Source organism: Cyprinus carpio, chromosome B5 (assembly GCF_018340385.1).
Source record: "Cyprinus carpio isolate SPL01 chromosome B5, ASM1834038v1, whole genome shotgun sequence".
In the NCBI taxonomy this organism is placed as follows: domain Eukaryota; kingdom Metazoa; phylum Chordata; class Actinopteri; order Cypriniformes; family Cyprinidae; genus Cyprinus; species Cyprinus carpio.
Genome location: NC_056601.1, coordinates 2,018,533 through 2,036,253, shown reverse-complemented (window position 1 = coordinate 2,036,253; position 17,721 = coordinate 2,018,533). Strand labels below are relative to the sequence as shown.

The 17,721-nt window shown below is 39.5% G+C and overlaps 1 protein-coding gene across 13 annotated transcripts in view; it reads right to left on the bottom strand.

Moving 5' to 3' along the window:
* The window catches only part of LOC109090333 (autism susceptibility gene 2 protein homolog), a 262,493-nt gene that overhangs the window by 16,860 nt on the left and 227,912 nt on the right, over positions 1-17,721 (bottom strand). For all 13 annotated transcript variants that reach the window (XM_042723541.1, XM_042723542.1, XM_042723544.1 and 10 more), the window contains one exon: positions 1,108-1,477. In XM_042723541.1, the coding sequence (XP_042579475.1) occupies positions 1,108-1,477 (370 nt within the window). The remainder of the gene's footprint in view (positions 1-1,107; positions 1,478-17,721) is intronic.

Here is a 17,721-nt window from a genome sequence, read left to right as displayed (position 1 = left end):
GACTGACGGCCGGACATTCTCCTTCTGGATTTTCTGATAGAGTGCAGAATTTATGGTTCAATCAATTATGGCAAGTCATCCAGGTCCTGAACATCACACTACCTCCACCATGTTTGAGTGTTGGTATGATGTTCTTTTTATGAGATGCTGTGTTGGTTTCACGCCAGATGTAACGGGACACACACCTTCCAAAACGTTCAACTTTTGTCTAATCAGTCCACAGAATATTTGCCTAGAAGTCTTGGGGATAATAAAGATATTTTTGGGCAAATGTGAGACAAGCCTTTGTGTTCTTTTTGTTCAGCAGTAGCCTTTGTCTTGGAACTCTCCCATGGATGCGGTTTTTGCCCAGTCTCTTTCTTATTGTTGAAACATGAACACTGACCTTAATTGAGGAAAGTGAAGCCTGCAGTTCTTTAGATGTTGTTCTAGGTTCTTTTATGACCTCTTGGATGAGTCGTCGTTGCGCTCTTGGAGTGATTTTGATAGGCCAGCCACTCCTGGGAAGGTTCACCACTGTTCCAAGTTTTCTCCATTTGTGGATAATGGCTTGGACCGTGGTTCGCTGAAGTCCCAAATCCTTAGAAATGGCTTTATAACCATTTCCAGACTGATACATATCAGCTATTTTGTTTCTCATCTGTTCTTGAATTTCTTTAGATCGTGGCATGATGTGTTGCTCTTTAAGCACACTGCACTTTGTCAGCGAGCTTCTATTTAAGTGTTTTCTTGATTCAACAGGCCTGGCGGTAATCAGGTCTGGGTGTGACGAGTGAAATTTAACTCAGCTTTCTAAAATAATGTAGTCAATTACAGTTCTTTCAAGATTTTAATGGAGGGGGCAAATAATTTTTCACGTAGGGCCAGGTAGGTTTGGACAGCTTTTTCCCTTAATAAATTAAATCATCATTTAAAAACTGCATTTTGTACTTATTTGCATTATCTTTGTGTAATATTACAATTTGTTTGATGATCTGAATCTTTTAAGTGACAAATATGCAAAAAAAAACCCAGGAAGGGAGCAAAAACCTTTTCACAGCACTGTATGTTTATGTTTATATATATATATATATATAATACAGGTTTTTGTTAAAAAAAGTTACTAACCTGATGTCGTAAAGACTGCTGTACGGTGAAGGATGATGATGGTGACTGATGACTGGCTGGCTGTGGTGCGATGGGGGTGGGACTCTGTGCTCCAGTGAATGTGATTGGTTCCTCAGGAGGGAAGGGGTGGGGTTAGGGGACACAGAATCCTTCTTGATAGCGAGAGGGTTCGTGGAGAGCGGGTGCGGTCTAGGCGTGGGGGCTGCCGCCGCAGCAGGGGCAGGAGACCCCGTAGGGGGCGACGCTGGAGTCGGACTTGAGATCGGCGGGACAAACGAAACGTCGTTACTCTGTTCCTGGCTACGCTGAAGGCCAGACACTTTGGTCGAGCTGGAAGTTTTGGACCCGAGATTCTCATTCGTTGGCGTAACTAAAAAAAAAAGAGAGAAAGAAAGAGAGTTTAAAATCTGTATCTGCATTTATTTAGTTTCTGTATTTAATTCAGATGTCAAATGCAGTTTAGATGCTTTTATTGATATACAGTAGCTGGGGGGCAAAGACCTCAGGTATTTACAGATAAATCATGCAATTCTTCCAACTGTAAAGACCAGGTCACACCACAGGATAGTGAAAGTGCCATAGGGTTTTTTTCTTTTTTTTTGCTCAGGTGCATGGGAGCATCTCAAATCAAATGCACTTGCAGTCTGGCACAGCTGTCGACATGTAACCTATAGTTTGGGATTGGTTTGCTAATGCATCCATTAGGTTGCAGCAGGGTGAACAGAAACCAGCTGCGATGCCTTCTTCACCCACTGTGCATAACGCTGGCATACGCCAAGACACCAAACGCATCCACATCTGTCTGACTGTCTTCCTCTCTGTGCCTCATCTTTCTTATCTCCCCTTTATCGTTTCATCCCAGGTTTCTTTTCTTTCTGTATTTCTTTCTCTCTCCATGGGTTTTATGAAGTGTTTAATCAGGTCATTTTCATGCTTGACTATAATCAGATGATCCAATTTTCTGCAAGCAATCCAGTCAGAATGAATAAATCAGAGCTAATTAAAGTTAAATGCCGTTCCCATTCACAGATTTACAGAGCACACAGTCTGCCATGAAATAATTATGTTTCAATTGTGCTGTGAAAAGGGATCATGCACCCTTTATACTGGCCTTTCAGTATCCCCCCCGCCACTCGCCCTCTCTTTTTCATATTTCCAGGGATTTTGGTAACACTGCCAGAGTCTTTGTACAGAGGAACTTCGGCTATTGCTCAGTTAATCGGAGCACAGTGCAAGAAAAAAAGCATTTACACTCAGCATTTTACAGATTATAGTCTTTCAACATATAAATGTACAGTAAAATAATCAAGAGTTAAGAAAAGGATTGTGCATCATAAAATCCATCTATACATATCCAGACTCAATCTAATAGCTAGTGTACACATGCAGAAATGTGCATATAAATTTACATTTAACAACTCATGTACATCTTAAAATTATTATATTTATATCACCAGTTGGTCAATCTGCTCTCAAAGGATCAGTACTGACAAACCCATTTCAGTCGACCACTGAATGTAACCAAAAACTGTAAGGGACAGTAAAGATTGAGAATCTAACAAGTAAAAAAGTCCATATTGATCAACCACTTACAGAATAAAATGAATAAATCAGACTATAACACTGGTAAATATTATCATTAGTAAATCTTACATTTAAAATGTGTTGTTCACACTTTTAAAATATAATATTGTGATACCTAAATTCACTTTTAACACTTAAAACTTTTTTTATTCATCCATCATAGTATAGAATTTTAACATTATCCAATTATTGCATAAAAAAACACTCTATTGGCATATACCTGTTTCACCAATCACAAATTTGATTACCAACAGTGCTAGAAAAGAGCACAGAAGGGAAAGATGGAGAGTAGAGAGTAATTTAAGACAATATCTTCCACAGGCCACTAATTAGCACATTTAATGCAGTCCTCATTCCTAACAGCTTAGTGCAACCTCAAACAAAGACTTTGAAAGCCTGTAGTACACATACTCTCTCCCAGGCCATTAAAACCTCAGACCGGAGCTCCTAATGGAATATCTGTGCTGTATTAATATAGCACTTAATCATTAATGGACACCAATAATTGAGGGATAAAAACGCCAGCTTGAGTTCTTGACACATTTCTCCCCTGCCGAATGTGACGCACCTCCTAAATGAGCCCAAACAGAACGTGTTCTTACAAAGAAAATTGTCTTTTTAAGCGTGTAGGTGGAGGAGCTTGTCTGCTTTTGCAGCTCTTGGTTGGCTTTTGAAGGTTTTTTACGGGAACGGCAGTGGTTAGGATTTGTAGGGCAGAGTCTCGTACAAGATTAACGCAAAATGAGAACTTCTACCCAATTATTCGGAAAGGTCTAAACAGATGCACTCACGGATAACCCCGTCTTGCTTGCCTTTTCCTACAAAGCCTAGGGAAGAAATACTTCGCCCGTTGGTGACGTTGCCTTGGAAACCGGTCTCCGAGGCAGGTTTGTGCGGTGAAAGCGGACAGTGGTAGTCAGGCTCCTCAGCTAGCGGTCCGTGGCACTTTAGGCACGATGGGCCCTGCGCTCTCTCTTAATGATGATTCTAATGGGCCATAATGGCAGCCAGCAGGCAGGACAAGACATACAAGCTTGGCTTCTTTCTCATTAAAAAAGTGCCTTGTGAATGTCTCTGCTCGTCTGGATGCCTGCTGTACGTAATGAAGGGACTTCTTCCCAGTCTGAAATGTGGCCGTAATCATTTTGCACAAAATGTGACACAATGTCATTCGAAATGAGCGCCGGGCAGCCTGTGTGATGTCACGCTGCTGCTGCCAGTGGCGGTGCTTGTCTTAGCACATGCGAGGTTGTCACCTGCGAAATTCTTGTCAATTTTTGGTTGTGGTAAATTGTTACCATGTCAGCCTCACTGTAGACACATCAGAATATGTACAGGGCAAGTTGCCACATTAAAGATGTACGGCTTTCAATTTTCTCAAAACATTCCATATTGTGACTGTTGGCCCTGAAATCCTGCCTTAGGAATCTTTTAATGAGAAGACAGTGCCAAATAAACATGTAACTATTTTAACTTACGTTTCTGACAACTGACAGGCCTCAAGGCAGGAATATTTCTCGGAGACAAACAAGACCTCATTATCCAACACCAAGGTCAGTGATAGATTTACTGTGCCCGCTAACAACAAAACCTCACAACACACCAACTTCAGTGTAAATGGAGTAGATTCTTACTGCTTACCCATTCAAACATTGCCACTGTGATTTTAGGGTCTTGGTTTGCTGCTTGCTAGGTGTTCTAGTTTTAGTGTATTGCTATAGTATAACTAGGGTGCTGCTAGGCAGTTACTCTTTCTATGGACTATTTTCACCCACTTTATTGTACACCAGCCACCAATAAAATAAGGCATGCATGCTATAAATGGTGCACAAATGGTGCAACAAAAGAAATAAAAAATAACTATTATTATTATTTAGAAGAAGAAGAAGAAGGGAGAGTAGGAGGAGGGAAGGAAGAGAAAAAGAGGAAGAAGAAACATGGCCAGGTGTTTGTTCAAATAAGAATAGTAATGCTAAATAGAGTTGGTAACAATAATTTAACAAGGACTACAATTCTTGCCATGCCATTTTATGCCTTACAGTGCTGTCAAGCTTCTAACAGAACAGCATTTTTAATGTGTAACATAGAACAGGCAGCAAAAGAGATTGAGTGAAATCACAGCAGAGCTATTAGACACACAGACAAGAGCGCCCTCAGGAACACCCACAGATTTGTGGAGGTCAAAGGTCGCATTCTGAGGAGGGAGTGACACTCCCTTGGGACGTGTTGGCATCACTGTTCACCAGATGACACTTCAGCAGATTATTGATCTATCTTCTCCCATGGTACAATCCCTCGAGGGACTGTGGCCTCAACACGTGCTCACTGCGGTAGAAACCACTAGCAGCGTCGGTAGAGGTGTGCATACTCATGACGGATGGTTCTAGCTGAGGCAGGGTGACCCCAGCATCGCCCTACAGCTGTCCCACTAAGATATCCTTGACCTCTGACCTCATTTCAGGCTCAGACAGCCGTCTTGGAACATCTGGAGAGCTGCTGTACTATAGCCATTACACACACACACAGACATTAAGAAAGTGTAGACAGATGGCTGTAGCTTCCAGAGAAAATTCTTTCCAGGGTTCTAAAAAAGTGTCTCTTATTATAAGTGACTTTTCTAATCTACTTATGATCAACAGTTGTGTAACTTATAGCAAGGAAATTAATTGAATGACAACTAAATCATCAGCACATAATATACAGGCACACAACTTCCTTTGATTTTTATTCATGACTGTATATTCAGTAAGTGCATATTTCACTAGTAATGGGATAGTTTATACTTTGGCGGTATGAAATCGCAGGGAAGTAATGGCACAAAATCATAACTGTGTCTTGCAGGGCTGGCCATCATTTAGAATTGAATTTGACAACACCTTTTAAATTTAAATTTCGGAATTTGAATTCAGTTTGAAAAACAACAAACATGACTCAATCCTAATTTGAAATAACACTTAAAAAAAAACCCTAATATGCCCTAATACTTAACCAGAAAAGCAAAGTTTGTCAAGACAAAATCTTGGCTTGACAAAGCCTTGCTTGAAAGTTCTGAACTTTTTAAAAACCTTTAGAGAGACAGATGGATGGATAGAATGACAGACAGAACAACTGATAGAACGATAGATAGACACCACCATAGATGGATGGGTCGTTCAACTTAGAGATACAGAGATAGATAGATAGATAGATAGATAGATATCTTTGCAGTGCACGGCATTGTGTTTAATATTAGCACAAAGCATTCACGCACGGATACTTTTAATATACAAAGCATCAATACATCATCAACACACTATTTTCAACACAACGTTCGAGACACACTAATCCTAATGATGCACACTATGAACTGCGACGCAGCCGAGTCTATTTCCAGACTATTAAGCCCCCCACCCCCATTACAACAATATTGTCAACCGTCTCTTGTTGCACATGCAAATGGAAGATTAAGGATTTACGTCTTAGTCTGTCTCTTTTTTTATATGTAATAAAAACAGCTCATATGCAAACAAGGTCTTAAGATAAGGCAGCAGGGGATGCAAATTCTCTCAAATGACCAGGGGCCATTGATGCTTATTGCAAATACTCACACACCACGCTGCCTTCTGCCGAGAGAACTCAAGCCTAACGCTACACATTGTGAGTTCATTTCCCTTGCAAACCCTGCGGTATATCTCTCCGTCAACATTGTGTGCCAAAAAATAAACATTAATACTCATGCACAAAAACAGAAATAAAACCTCAGGTAACAAACTAAAAGCTGCCTCCAGCTGATGAAGTCAACAAACAGAATAAGACACAGGAATTTATCTCCTGAACAGGTGCTGCATGGAGAGCTGTCATCTTTTCACAGATCAGCGGCATCCAGACAGGAAATTCTCTCCTCTTTACCAGTCAAATCCACTGGGATCTGCATTTCATTGTGCCAACAAAGAGCAGAGAATGCCAAAACATCTAAATCACAACTGGGTGGGTTCCTCTAGCCGATGAAAGAGATTTTGGCTTCAGATATGTTTGTAATAAGCCTGAATATTGTCAAAATGTGATAAATTAATTTATGGACAACGTCTAGAGATGTACAATATATTGGTGTCCATATTGGTATTGACATGATTAGTTTTTTCTTTTGAGATAATATTTGAGTAGTATGACTTCTATTGTATATTAAAATATGTTTTTGCCTAATTTCACATGGTTATACACATGATCAATTATTAAATGAAAAATATAAATTATTAAATATGTATTTATATAAATGTATAAACATATTTTATAATGTAAATATATCATGATTTCCACAAAAATAATGTATCAGGATTTCCACAAATATATAAAGCAATAAAAACATTATTAATTACCAACTACCAATACTAATTGAGGACCAAATCAGCATATTTCTGAAAGGTCATGTGACACTGAAGACAGGAGTACTTTCAGCTGAAAATTCCACCATAACAGGAACAAATGACACTTTAAAATATGTTACAATATAATTTTTCTAATGGTATTTTTTACTATATTTTTCAAATAATATTTCAAATAAAAACAGCCTTGGTGAGCATAAAAAAAGAAAAAATTAGACCAGTAGACATTAAATGTAAAACAAAAATAATATGCATGTAGGTCACACTTTTTACAGTGGCATATGTTTTGCTTTACATCACTGTGTAGTATTATATGCAGTTACCATTTCACAGTCCTGTTGTATAAGCTGCCTTACAGATGCATAAATGCATACCGTATTTCTCTAAGAGAAGTTTAGCTGAAGCTCCTCTAAATCCATCCCTATTGAGAAAACAGTCTAGCAAAAACAGTCTGTGTGTTTCAATTTAATTTAAGGGCCAATGACAGCTGGTGTGAAGACATCGGTCCTCTACTTCCATCTCTGTTCGGGACAGGGCAAGGTGGCACCAGGGCACTTCGGGTGTTAAGCTGGTGTTGGCTGGTGAAGCCCACACAGAAAATCTGTGAGGGCCTACTGTTCATTTCAGAGATCTGGAAGCTTACCGCGCCCTCCATGAACCACTGCTTCCCCATGCTGGGAACAGACTCACACAGTGCCCATATGGCTCAGACGGCATATGCCATCCTGTTTCATGCCATGCGTGATTACTGACGGACAGAATGAAGTTGGGCGGGGGGGATCTGGGGGGGTTCGTTTAAGGTTATTTGCTAAAAATTAGGTGCAATGACTTGAGAAACAAACATGATGTCAGATTAACTTATTTTTATTCGCCCTGACTTTCACAGCTACGAAAAATGGTTTCATTGAGCCCATAGAAACTATTTAATGTTAAAGACATTGTTCACCCAGAAATGAAAACCTCATGTTGTTCTAAACCTGTATAAATAATACATGAGAAACTGCTGGTCACTCTCTTCAACGCAGTTGAAATGAATGTAACTTTAAGCTTCAAAAAGTATCATAAAGGTAGTCCATATGAATTCTGAAGCTTTGAGTGTGAACAACAAACTGAAATGGTTAAACAAAAATCAACCACTCTAGCTCTCGTGTCTGATTTGTGACCAAATCGTTTGGAGTCAAATCTTTTCAATGAATTGATTCAGTCGAAATGATTCATTTATTATTCAAACTGTCAGTGCAGGGGAAGACTAACATCACAAACTAATTTTGCATCCATGTTGAAGTGCCAGTTCATATTCATCATAACTAAAAAAGAGCATGTTTTCATATTTTCTCCTTTGTGCTCTGTGGGAAAATAAGTCAGTGTTACTGGTTTACAACAACAAGGTGAGCAAATAACAACAGCACAGCTTTCTGGCTGAAAAAGTTCCATTCCTTTAACAGTATGCAGTACTTCTGAAACATTGGGTTTTAAGACAGCGATGAAAAATACAAGCTCTTCACTAATGTGGCTGGGCATTTCCAAGCGTCCCAGATTGTTTGTGTGGTACCACGTTGTGCCCAAACGGCTCATCATTTCATTAATTAGCTTGAGCTGCACGGTTGGCAAACGCAGCAGGCACGGCGGCAGCTGTCTGGATTGATTAGAGAAGAGAACCCAGCGCTGCAATTATCTAGATGACTGCAGACAATGGCTGTCTGCTCTAATAAAGATTCGTCTTACGGCTCAGCAGGGTGTTGGAATCAGTGGAGACTCAGTCGTATGCAGGCCAATACAACAGACAAATCTCGATTCCTCGGCCTTTGACATTTGGAGGAAAAGCCGAAATATGAGAAGCACCCATAAATGGCCACATAGTCAGTCCATTATTAGATTAACCTCAAAGCAGGGATTGGATTAGATTGCGAATTTTAGCCATTTCAAGCCAATAATACTACAAAAGAAAAAACAACACAAATATCGTCAGATAACCAATATGGCACCAGTGCATTGTGCATCCATACTCACAACCATAGTATAACTCCAAGTGACATTCCTTTCAGGAAGAGCACAAGGACTGATGACTAGAAGATCAGCCGTCATTATAGACTATTCAGGAATGGCAGCCCATTCTCTCTCAGGTTCTCCGGCTCTGGTTTCTTCTCAGCCTCGCTTCACGGGGCAGCACCAGGCTCAATAATTCCACCTCAGCATGTCAGCTTTATTTAGCTGCATAATGCCCTTACAAACCCAACAATACCTCTTTGTTACCCTGCAGGAGAGCATCCTCTATTAGCACTGCCAGCTGCTTTTCTCCTGATGTACAGGCCGCAGAGAAAAGCAGGAGGTGAAACAGGAGGAGAAAAGCAAATAAAAAAAAATTAAATAAAAAACAGGCCAAACAACATTGGCGAAAGCCATTTGGGGTAGCGAGCATTTTGCCATGGGAGAGCACAAATAAAGGTGTTCTCTAACAATGCTATCAGGCATGAACCTGTTTCAGACCCGTATGACATTAAGTGCATATAATATCATCTTTCAGCGAGTAACTGATTACTTTTCAGTGGAAGAGGAAACGGATGAATGGGAATCATTCAACGGCCCAAGTAGCATAACATGGGTCTGAAAGAGCTCTTGTGCTTTCTTGCCCCCCTCATTATGTACCTGGAACTGTCTTTCCTATCACGGTGAACTTGCAGGAACAATCCCAGTTTGACAGGCCTTCTTCTACCCGTCACACCTGACTTCTTGTTTTGATGTTGTGGCCATAGTGGCAAGGTGGTGTAAAGGCATATTGTCAGTATTTTCATTGGGATAATGTTCCCTCAAGTGCTTTTTCACTTAACCGCTTCCAGTAAAAGAAAAGAGCATTGGACGGAAAGCGATTTGCTTGGTTAGTGTACATGCTTGCACGCACGCCTCACAAGGAGGTGCACATGTGGATGACCACATGTGCATGTTTTTCCAAATGTCTTATGATTTTTCTTTCTTCCCTAATGACTCGCCTTGTGACTTTATTATGAAGTAATTCAGCCATCTCAAGGCGAAGAATATCTCGACATCTTCACGCCAAATTAAGCTGGATAATCAGCTTTAAGCAGAGCTGATTGCGTCTTTCATAGTGTGACTTTATGGAAAAAACGTATTAAGAAAGAACATGACATGAACACGGGTCAAGTAACAGTCAGACCAACGGTTTGATCAGACCCAGACATAGATAAAAGATTGTACGGACTGTTTACCTCCATTCCTGGAATATTTCAGCAGAAAAGATTTGCTCTCTTCCACCAAAATCCTTCACAGATGCTTGAAGAGCATTACGTCCCATTGAAGACCATACAGGGCATGTTTTACTGTGTTGTTTTTATGAATGCCTGAAAACCACACAGCACTGGATGAAATTAAGATTGCATCACAGGTGGAAAGATTGTACAATATTCTGCAGAAAGCACTGGAAAAGCTCTTTTCATTTTACCGAAGGGGGAAATGACCCCAAACAAAACAATCTTATAATTCAATCTATATCCTTCAAGGCTTATTTTTCAGGTAGTCTGGGGACTAGCATCTGCCAAAAAAGCTTCTGTATTTAACAGGCCAAAAAATGACCCTGAAACACCAGTATTTGAAAAGTTTTAAAAGGGTCCCTTTCTGAAATGCGACACTTCTGTATGACACTGTTTTAAGAGGCGACATCCGAGTGTTTACAATAGCCAAGCGTGTCCTTTCATGTAGACAGGGACTAAATTACAGCTCTGAGACCCTCTTGCTGCAACTCCTCAGGTGGGTTTGACACTGGGATAAAGACATGGGATAAGGTTGCTGGGAAATATCAGGTTAGCAAACACACTCCTTTTAGGCGCTTTCAATCATGCAAGAATGACACTAAACAATGGGGGTGAGGTATGCAATGAGTGTCAGTTTAGTTTCTTAACAGAAACTGCAGACAGAAGTATTGAGGTAAAATAAATATGACCTTGTTTTTCAACAAACTAGGGTCAAACATCTTGCAGACATTTGTAAGAGCATAATGTATAACAGTACACAAAAATACAGCATGACCAGTACAGATTCTCAAATAAATCATGTTCTTTAAATAGATCAGAAAAAGTCATTGTTTCTGAATCCGAAAAATCTTTCACAGCTGCTTATACATTTTTATTGGATGCTTACGTAACAACATACACATTCAGAAAAGTTTTACACAGATTAGTACGACACATTGAACACTTCAGCCATGCTCGTTTGCATCAAATTAAATATGGCGTCTACTCTGACCAGGGTTTAAGATGTATGAGCCTAAGCTAAACCCATCTGTATAGACTTTAAGCAGTACAGGGAAGTAATAAAGGCAGTCTGAAGGGGCAAGGAAGGTTTTGGAGGTGTGCCAGTAAAACTAATGGAGACAGGCCCTCTGTCCTGACCTCCAGCACCGCTCAGGGGGACCCGCTCAAACATGCATGTCTCCTCTAATTTCCTGTTACAGCTCTTTCACACACACACACACACACACACACACACACACACACACACACACACACACACACACACACACACACACACACACACACACACACACACACACACACACACACATATACAGTACATGTATTTCTTTTTTAAATAAATGTATATACATATTTTAACTATTAAAATGTATTCTTTCTGAAAAAAAAAAAGTCATATTTATTTTACTTTATATATAACACATTTTTTCTGTGGGTTTTATTTTCTCTCCAAAGTACATATTTCTTTCATTTCAGACCACGAGTGCAATTTCTTTTTAATAACCAAACAAAACAGAGCGCTTAAAAGGTTTACACGTGAAAACAAATGCATGCATCTAGAATCCAGCTTCTTGCATTCATGGGGCACACAAAGCACATAATAAACGGCTGTCAACTAAAAATGGAGTACATGAGCAAAAGCGGTTTCTTAATGTTTAGGCAGAATGCATGAGGTGTAGCTTTTCAAAGATTGCTGTCCATGACTATACTAAACGCAACCTTTTAAGTAGAGGTGCATCTGCGTTTCCTACAGAAGTGTTTAAGTGTTAATAGGGCAGCTAAAAGCCTCCCAGAAGAGAAGCATTTTAAAGCTGCTTTTTAAAGGGAGACCCAGGTGGTTCATTCTTGCTGGAGAACCTTTGGGCCCATACTAATGTTCTCACTGCTCCGGGTTCAAATTCAGGCTGTTAGTAAAAGAAAATCCATAGCCTCGGGTGAATAATAAAGCACCTCAGCTGCCCATGTAGACCCATGTGACATGCTTTCAATTTACTCAAGAGAAGACATCCAAAACCATAATCCAACAACCTCTTCAGTGCTACAGGGGTTCATACCTGAGCTGAATGTATTTATCTAAGATATCTTGGATTCATGTGTAAAAAAAATAAAATTTAGGGTGTCCAATCCAACAAAGAACATGCATTGAGTTCATGTAAACATCACGGGTTATGCAGGATTTAGAACTGAATTGAGCCTTTTGAAATCCAATTCAATTCCTGGATTGTATGTAATTAAGTATTTAAAGTATAAAATTAAAATGAACTGAAATTTTAAGAAAGCCAAAGTTAAAGTTAACGTTCATGTCGTTCATATATTTCATTATATTTAATAATAAAAATCAACAAAAAGCAATAATATTCTAATATATAACAATATAACAATTATTTTTGTTGAATGTTTTTAAATCCTTCTGTTACTCCAATTTAAATTCCAACTTTTGAGTTAAACTGGGTTTTGAGTTAAACTGGTAACTGGAAATTTCTCAAAAAATTATAAATACAATGGGGCAGACACTATGTCTGGAAACAGGTTTAAATTAAAATTACATATAAATAATACAGGAAATGATGTTGGTGATGCTAGTGGTTCAGAATTTCAACTCCACCTTTAAGATAACATTACAAAACTCACGAGTCCTCCATTGGCTGTATCGCACAAAAGCAGGACTTGTTCTGTACCTACTCATCATTTCCACATCTATTGCCACCGTGGCCCTCCATGCCCCCTCGCACCTAGAAGAGGCAGCTAGGTCTACCTCTAAATGGCTCTTCATAGTCGAGATCCACTCCTGGGACCCTCTTATCCGGTCTCTCCCAAGCGAGGCAACACATCAGCGGGGTTCAGCGTCCCACTCTTCCGCTGCTCTCCAGCACAGTGCTAAAATAACAGCCACTCTGAGTCTGAATGGGGCCACTGGAGAGGAAGGCTGTTAAGAGGCCTATCCCATGCTCGGTGCAAGGGGGAACAGATGCCTGTTTGATTAATAGAAGACCACACAGACTGGGATTTATACAGTTATACAGAGAGTTTCACGCAGAGCTGTGTTTGCGCCTTAGCGTAGCTCGAAACGATTAATGACCGTCAGAACGTACGATACGAACGTGTCTCGCTGAAGTGCATCCCTCTGCGGTTTTCTACCATGTGCTGATTTCAGGGCTAATTAGCTTAACCTCACAAACCGTCTCTCTGAGCTGCAAGACTTCAGCGTGATGAATGCAGATGGAATAACGGAGTTACCTAAATGTATGAAAGCATGTGTTTGTACTTGGTGTGAGCACCGAATATGTATAGCATTGATAAAGTGCAACAAAAACTTGAATAACACTTCTTGCATGACTTATCGCAACCATGTTAAAGTCCTTTGAACTCCAACAAGCATGGAAGCGCTTTTGCATTGTTCCTGGTCATGGAATTCTGTTCATTTGACCTCCTCCTTACGCTCTGCCTCAGAATTCCGGTCTTTATAATATTCTTGTGAACCGGTTCCCGTAATGTCGAATCCATTACAAGCGTGTTTGCAATATCCATCCAGTCTAGCAATTCGTCTCTGCCAGTGACTGAACATTATCCAAGCTTCATGTTTGGCCACAAGCAACAACCATCTGGCTTTGCGAGCGAGTATAACAACGTCCTCTGCAAATAGCATTGATTTCAAACACAATGCAGGACACAATGAAAAAAAAAATGCTAAAAATCTCATCCTGGGATCTCCTTCAAACGGGCGATAAAGAGCCAAGTGTACATATTTGATATTCACTGCCAATCCTGATAAAAAAACATACTCTCTCTCTCTTAAACAAATGCAGCTACCCTGCAGCTAGACTGATGGTTATCCCAGCCCTAGCGGGAATGATCACACTGGGGATAGTTAAACGAGCTCCAGCAATCAACTCTTGAAAGAAACTGGCCATTAGCTGGCCAACGAGTGCTAAAATTACCCTGCGCAAATGCAGGCAGACTCCTGAGAAGGCCTGACCTCAACATAACAAGCTGCTCTCCTCACTGTAGGGCTCCTAGATCATCTCGAGAGCGCTGTTCTATCACCGTCTGGTCCCAGGGCGGCCGTGGCACAGGGTAAGGATGGTTTTAACAGGCTTAGCCCAGGGAAAGCTTACTGAGAGGTGAAAGACGCTTACTTGAAGCCTGCCCAACTATGGAACAATGGCTTCTCTTACGGTGGCTGTAGCAAGGAAAGCTGCACCTCAGCTTTCTACACAAGCACCAAATGTTATTATTCAATGACTGAGGTCTTGTAAATCTTTTGAAAACATTTACAGTTAAGATCCGGGTTAAGATTTGTGTGCATTATGACGTTACTTTCATAAGCACATTTTCCCTAAAAAGTCTAATTACCATAATGCAGCTGGATGTTTTACCAGTTATTCTCAATGGGGATTCTCATTATTGTAATTAAATGATTTAATGATCTAAATAAGTATAAATTAAAAGTAGTACAACAAATGCTTTGATGAGCATAAAACTATGATGGGAAAAAAAAAAAAAAAAAACGTTTTTTATACTGAACAAAATTTATGTGATCAAAATTATAGCAATACAGTATATATGTGACCCTGGACCAAAAAACCAGTCTTAAAGGTCAATTTCTAGAAATTGAGATTTATACATCATCCGAAAGCTAAATAAATAAGCTTTCCTTTGATATATGGTTTGTTAGGATAGGAGGACAATATTTGGGTGAGATACAACTATTTGAAAATCTGGAATCTGAGGGTGCAAAAAAATACTGAGAAAATTCCTTTAAAGTTGTCCAAATGAAGTTCTTAATGCATATTACTAATATAAAAAAATAAAGTTTTAATATATTTACAGTAGGAAATTTACAAAATATCTTCATGGAACATTATCTTTACTTAATATCCGAATGATTTTTGGCATAAAAGAAGAATAGATCATTTTGACCCATACAATGTTTTTTTTGGCTGTTGATACAAATATACCCCAGTGACTTAAGACTGCTTTTGGGGTCCAGGGTCACATATTTATTGAATAAATTATATATATATAAATGAAAAAAATGCTACTTTGTTGAGCATAATATACTTCTTTCAAAAACATTTGAAAAAATCTTATAAAATAAATTATTCTAAACTTGTGTGTAATAATATTCATTATTTGGTCACACTTTGTGACATTTTTCTCAAAGTCCTAATTTGCTGCTTATTAATAGTTAGTAAGGTAGTTGTTACGTTTCGGTATTAGGGATATAGAATATGGTGCTGCAGAATATGTGCATTATAAGTACTAATAAACAGCCACTATAATAATAGGCATGCTAATAAGCAACTATATAATATTAAGAATTGGTCCCTATACTAAAGTGTTAACATACTCTTTTTTTTTTTTTTTTGCATTAAAAAATATGTATGGTGTACTTGACTATTACAAAAATAATTTAATAGTGCAACAATTTGTTTTTTTATGTTTTTTGTGGGGTGAGATACCGTCCACGCATGTTTTTGCATACTATTAAATCCTCTAGACACTGTTCACTTTCTGCAAAGCTCTCAGCCAAGGTAGTTATATTGGCATTTGAAAGGTTATGTCTCATCAATTATGGTTTAGAATCTATGCAAATGAAAGCTACAATAATATCAATACCCCATGCACAGTCAGCTTAAATGCACAGCAACTGATACAGCATTTCAGCAAATGGCCAGACGTCAACAAAATCAATACGCCATGTGCAATTGTTTGACCAAACTGAAACAAAATCAAAAGGGAAACGAACACGTTGCGATGTATTATTATTTTCTGAAATGCGTTGAGAAAATCAACTTCCGCCTATTTAGATAATAGTTACGTCCATGGTAGTATAGCATGGCTCTAGTGCCTCTTCATATAAATAGAACATGACAACAGAATCATAATTTAAAACATCATAAATATTGAAAGGAAATTAAAATAATTTATGGAGCAGGTTGGTCGACAGGGTATGTTTTTCTGTTTGCACAGAGCAAAACGACGGGCGGAGAGGAAGAGGAAGATAGCTTTAGTAATTGCTTTTCTACCCCCGAAGCAGCTTCCTGCCTTTTATCAAAAAGGCAATCTCTGTCAGTAATGGCTCAATTAATAATTAAACACATGTTTTATCTCCTCCATGCTCCCGCTATTTATTTTCATCTTCCTGACAGGCAGAACTACACAAACAGGGTTAGGGCTATCAATAAAGAGGAACATTCATAACACTCTCTTTCCAGAAATGAAAGGAAAAAACACACACACATGAGCCAGCTACCACAACAAATGGTCATATGTTCCGAGATGGTGGGGAGGAATAATAAAAGTTGGAAATAATAAAGAGATATGAACTCCATTCTTCCATTCAAGCTGAAGTTGCAGTTCTGTTTCAGAACCAAGTGGAACCCAACAACATTTACGAAACATTCCGACTCCGAGAGAAATTTCCCTCGTCTGAAACATTTAAATTGAATATATATACAAAAAGCTCCAGAGCGTGGGTGCCTGATATTCCTGCAAAGTCATTTACATACTTTACATATTGGTCAGACAGTCAGGTCTCTTCTGTCTAACAAGCCATTCTTGGACAGAATAAGTCGCAATATGGACCAAACCTTTGACTTAATGGAAATATGTGCGTAAACCAAGAGCTAAAGAGGCGGAGGAGGGAAAACAAGCATGAACAATCACCCAAACAAAGGACAAGCCTTCTGTGTTTATTAATATCAAATGACAAGCAGGGCTAAATGACTATCCACACCACAATAAAAGCTCGGACAAAACAGCTGTGAAACGTTTACATGCAATAACAGCTGGACAGGCTTTGTCAAACAAACACAAATCCAATTCCACCTGTACAGGCTACAGAAACCCTCACAATGACTGGTGGGTTTAATATTAGCTGCTAATCTTGAAATATACGACTGCTCTCGCTGGTCCATCCCTGACCGTGACGCCATGATCTCGGAGCTTCCACGATCCGACAGCTGCAAAGCTGATTAGCTGGTCAAGAGGTCAACTTCTATTCATTATTTAATGGGCAAGAGGCCACAAACACTGCAGCGCTAAGGTTACCAATACATCAGCATTAACCTCGGCCGAGGAGAAGAGGCACATACAAACACACCACTCCTTCCCCCAATCCCTTGACCCCTACTGGCCTCTTCTCATTTTTCCCTCCCTCTATTTTTCGCCCATGCAGGAGGGGAGAAAAGTGAGTGCATTTTATATTCTGAAAGGCTGAGGGGAGGCCGTGCACGAAGGGGGGCTCCTCTGCTGAGGCGGAGCAGGGAGCAGACTTTTATTGACATGCAGCAAATAGCGGGTAGGAACAAAGGCCACTCAACGGCTATTGAATCGTGGGCCTGCAGACAGAGTGCTTGATTAGCGATTCGACACAGAGACCCTGAGCCGTGTAGCATATA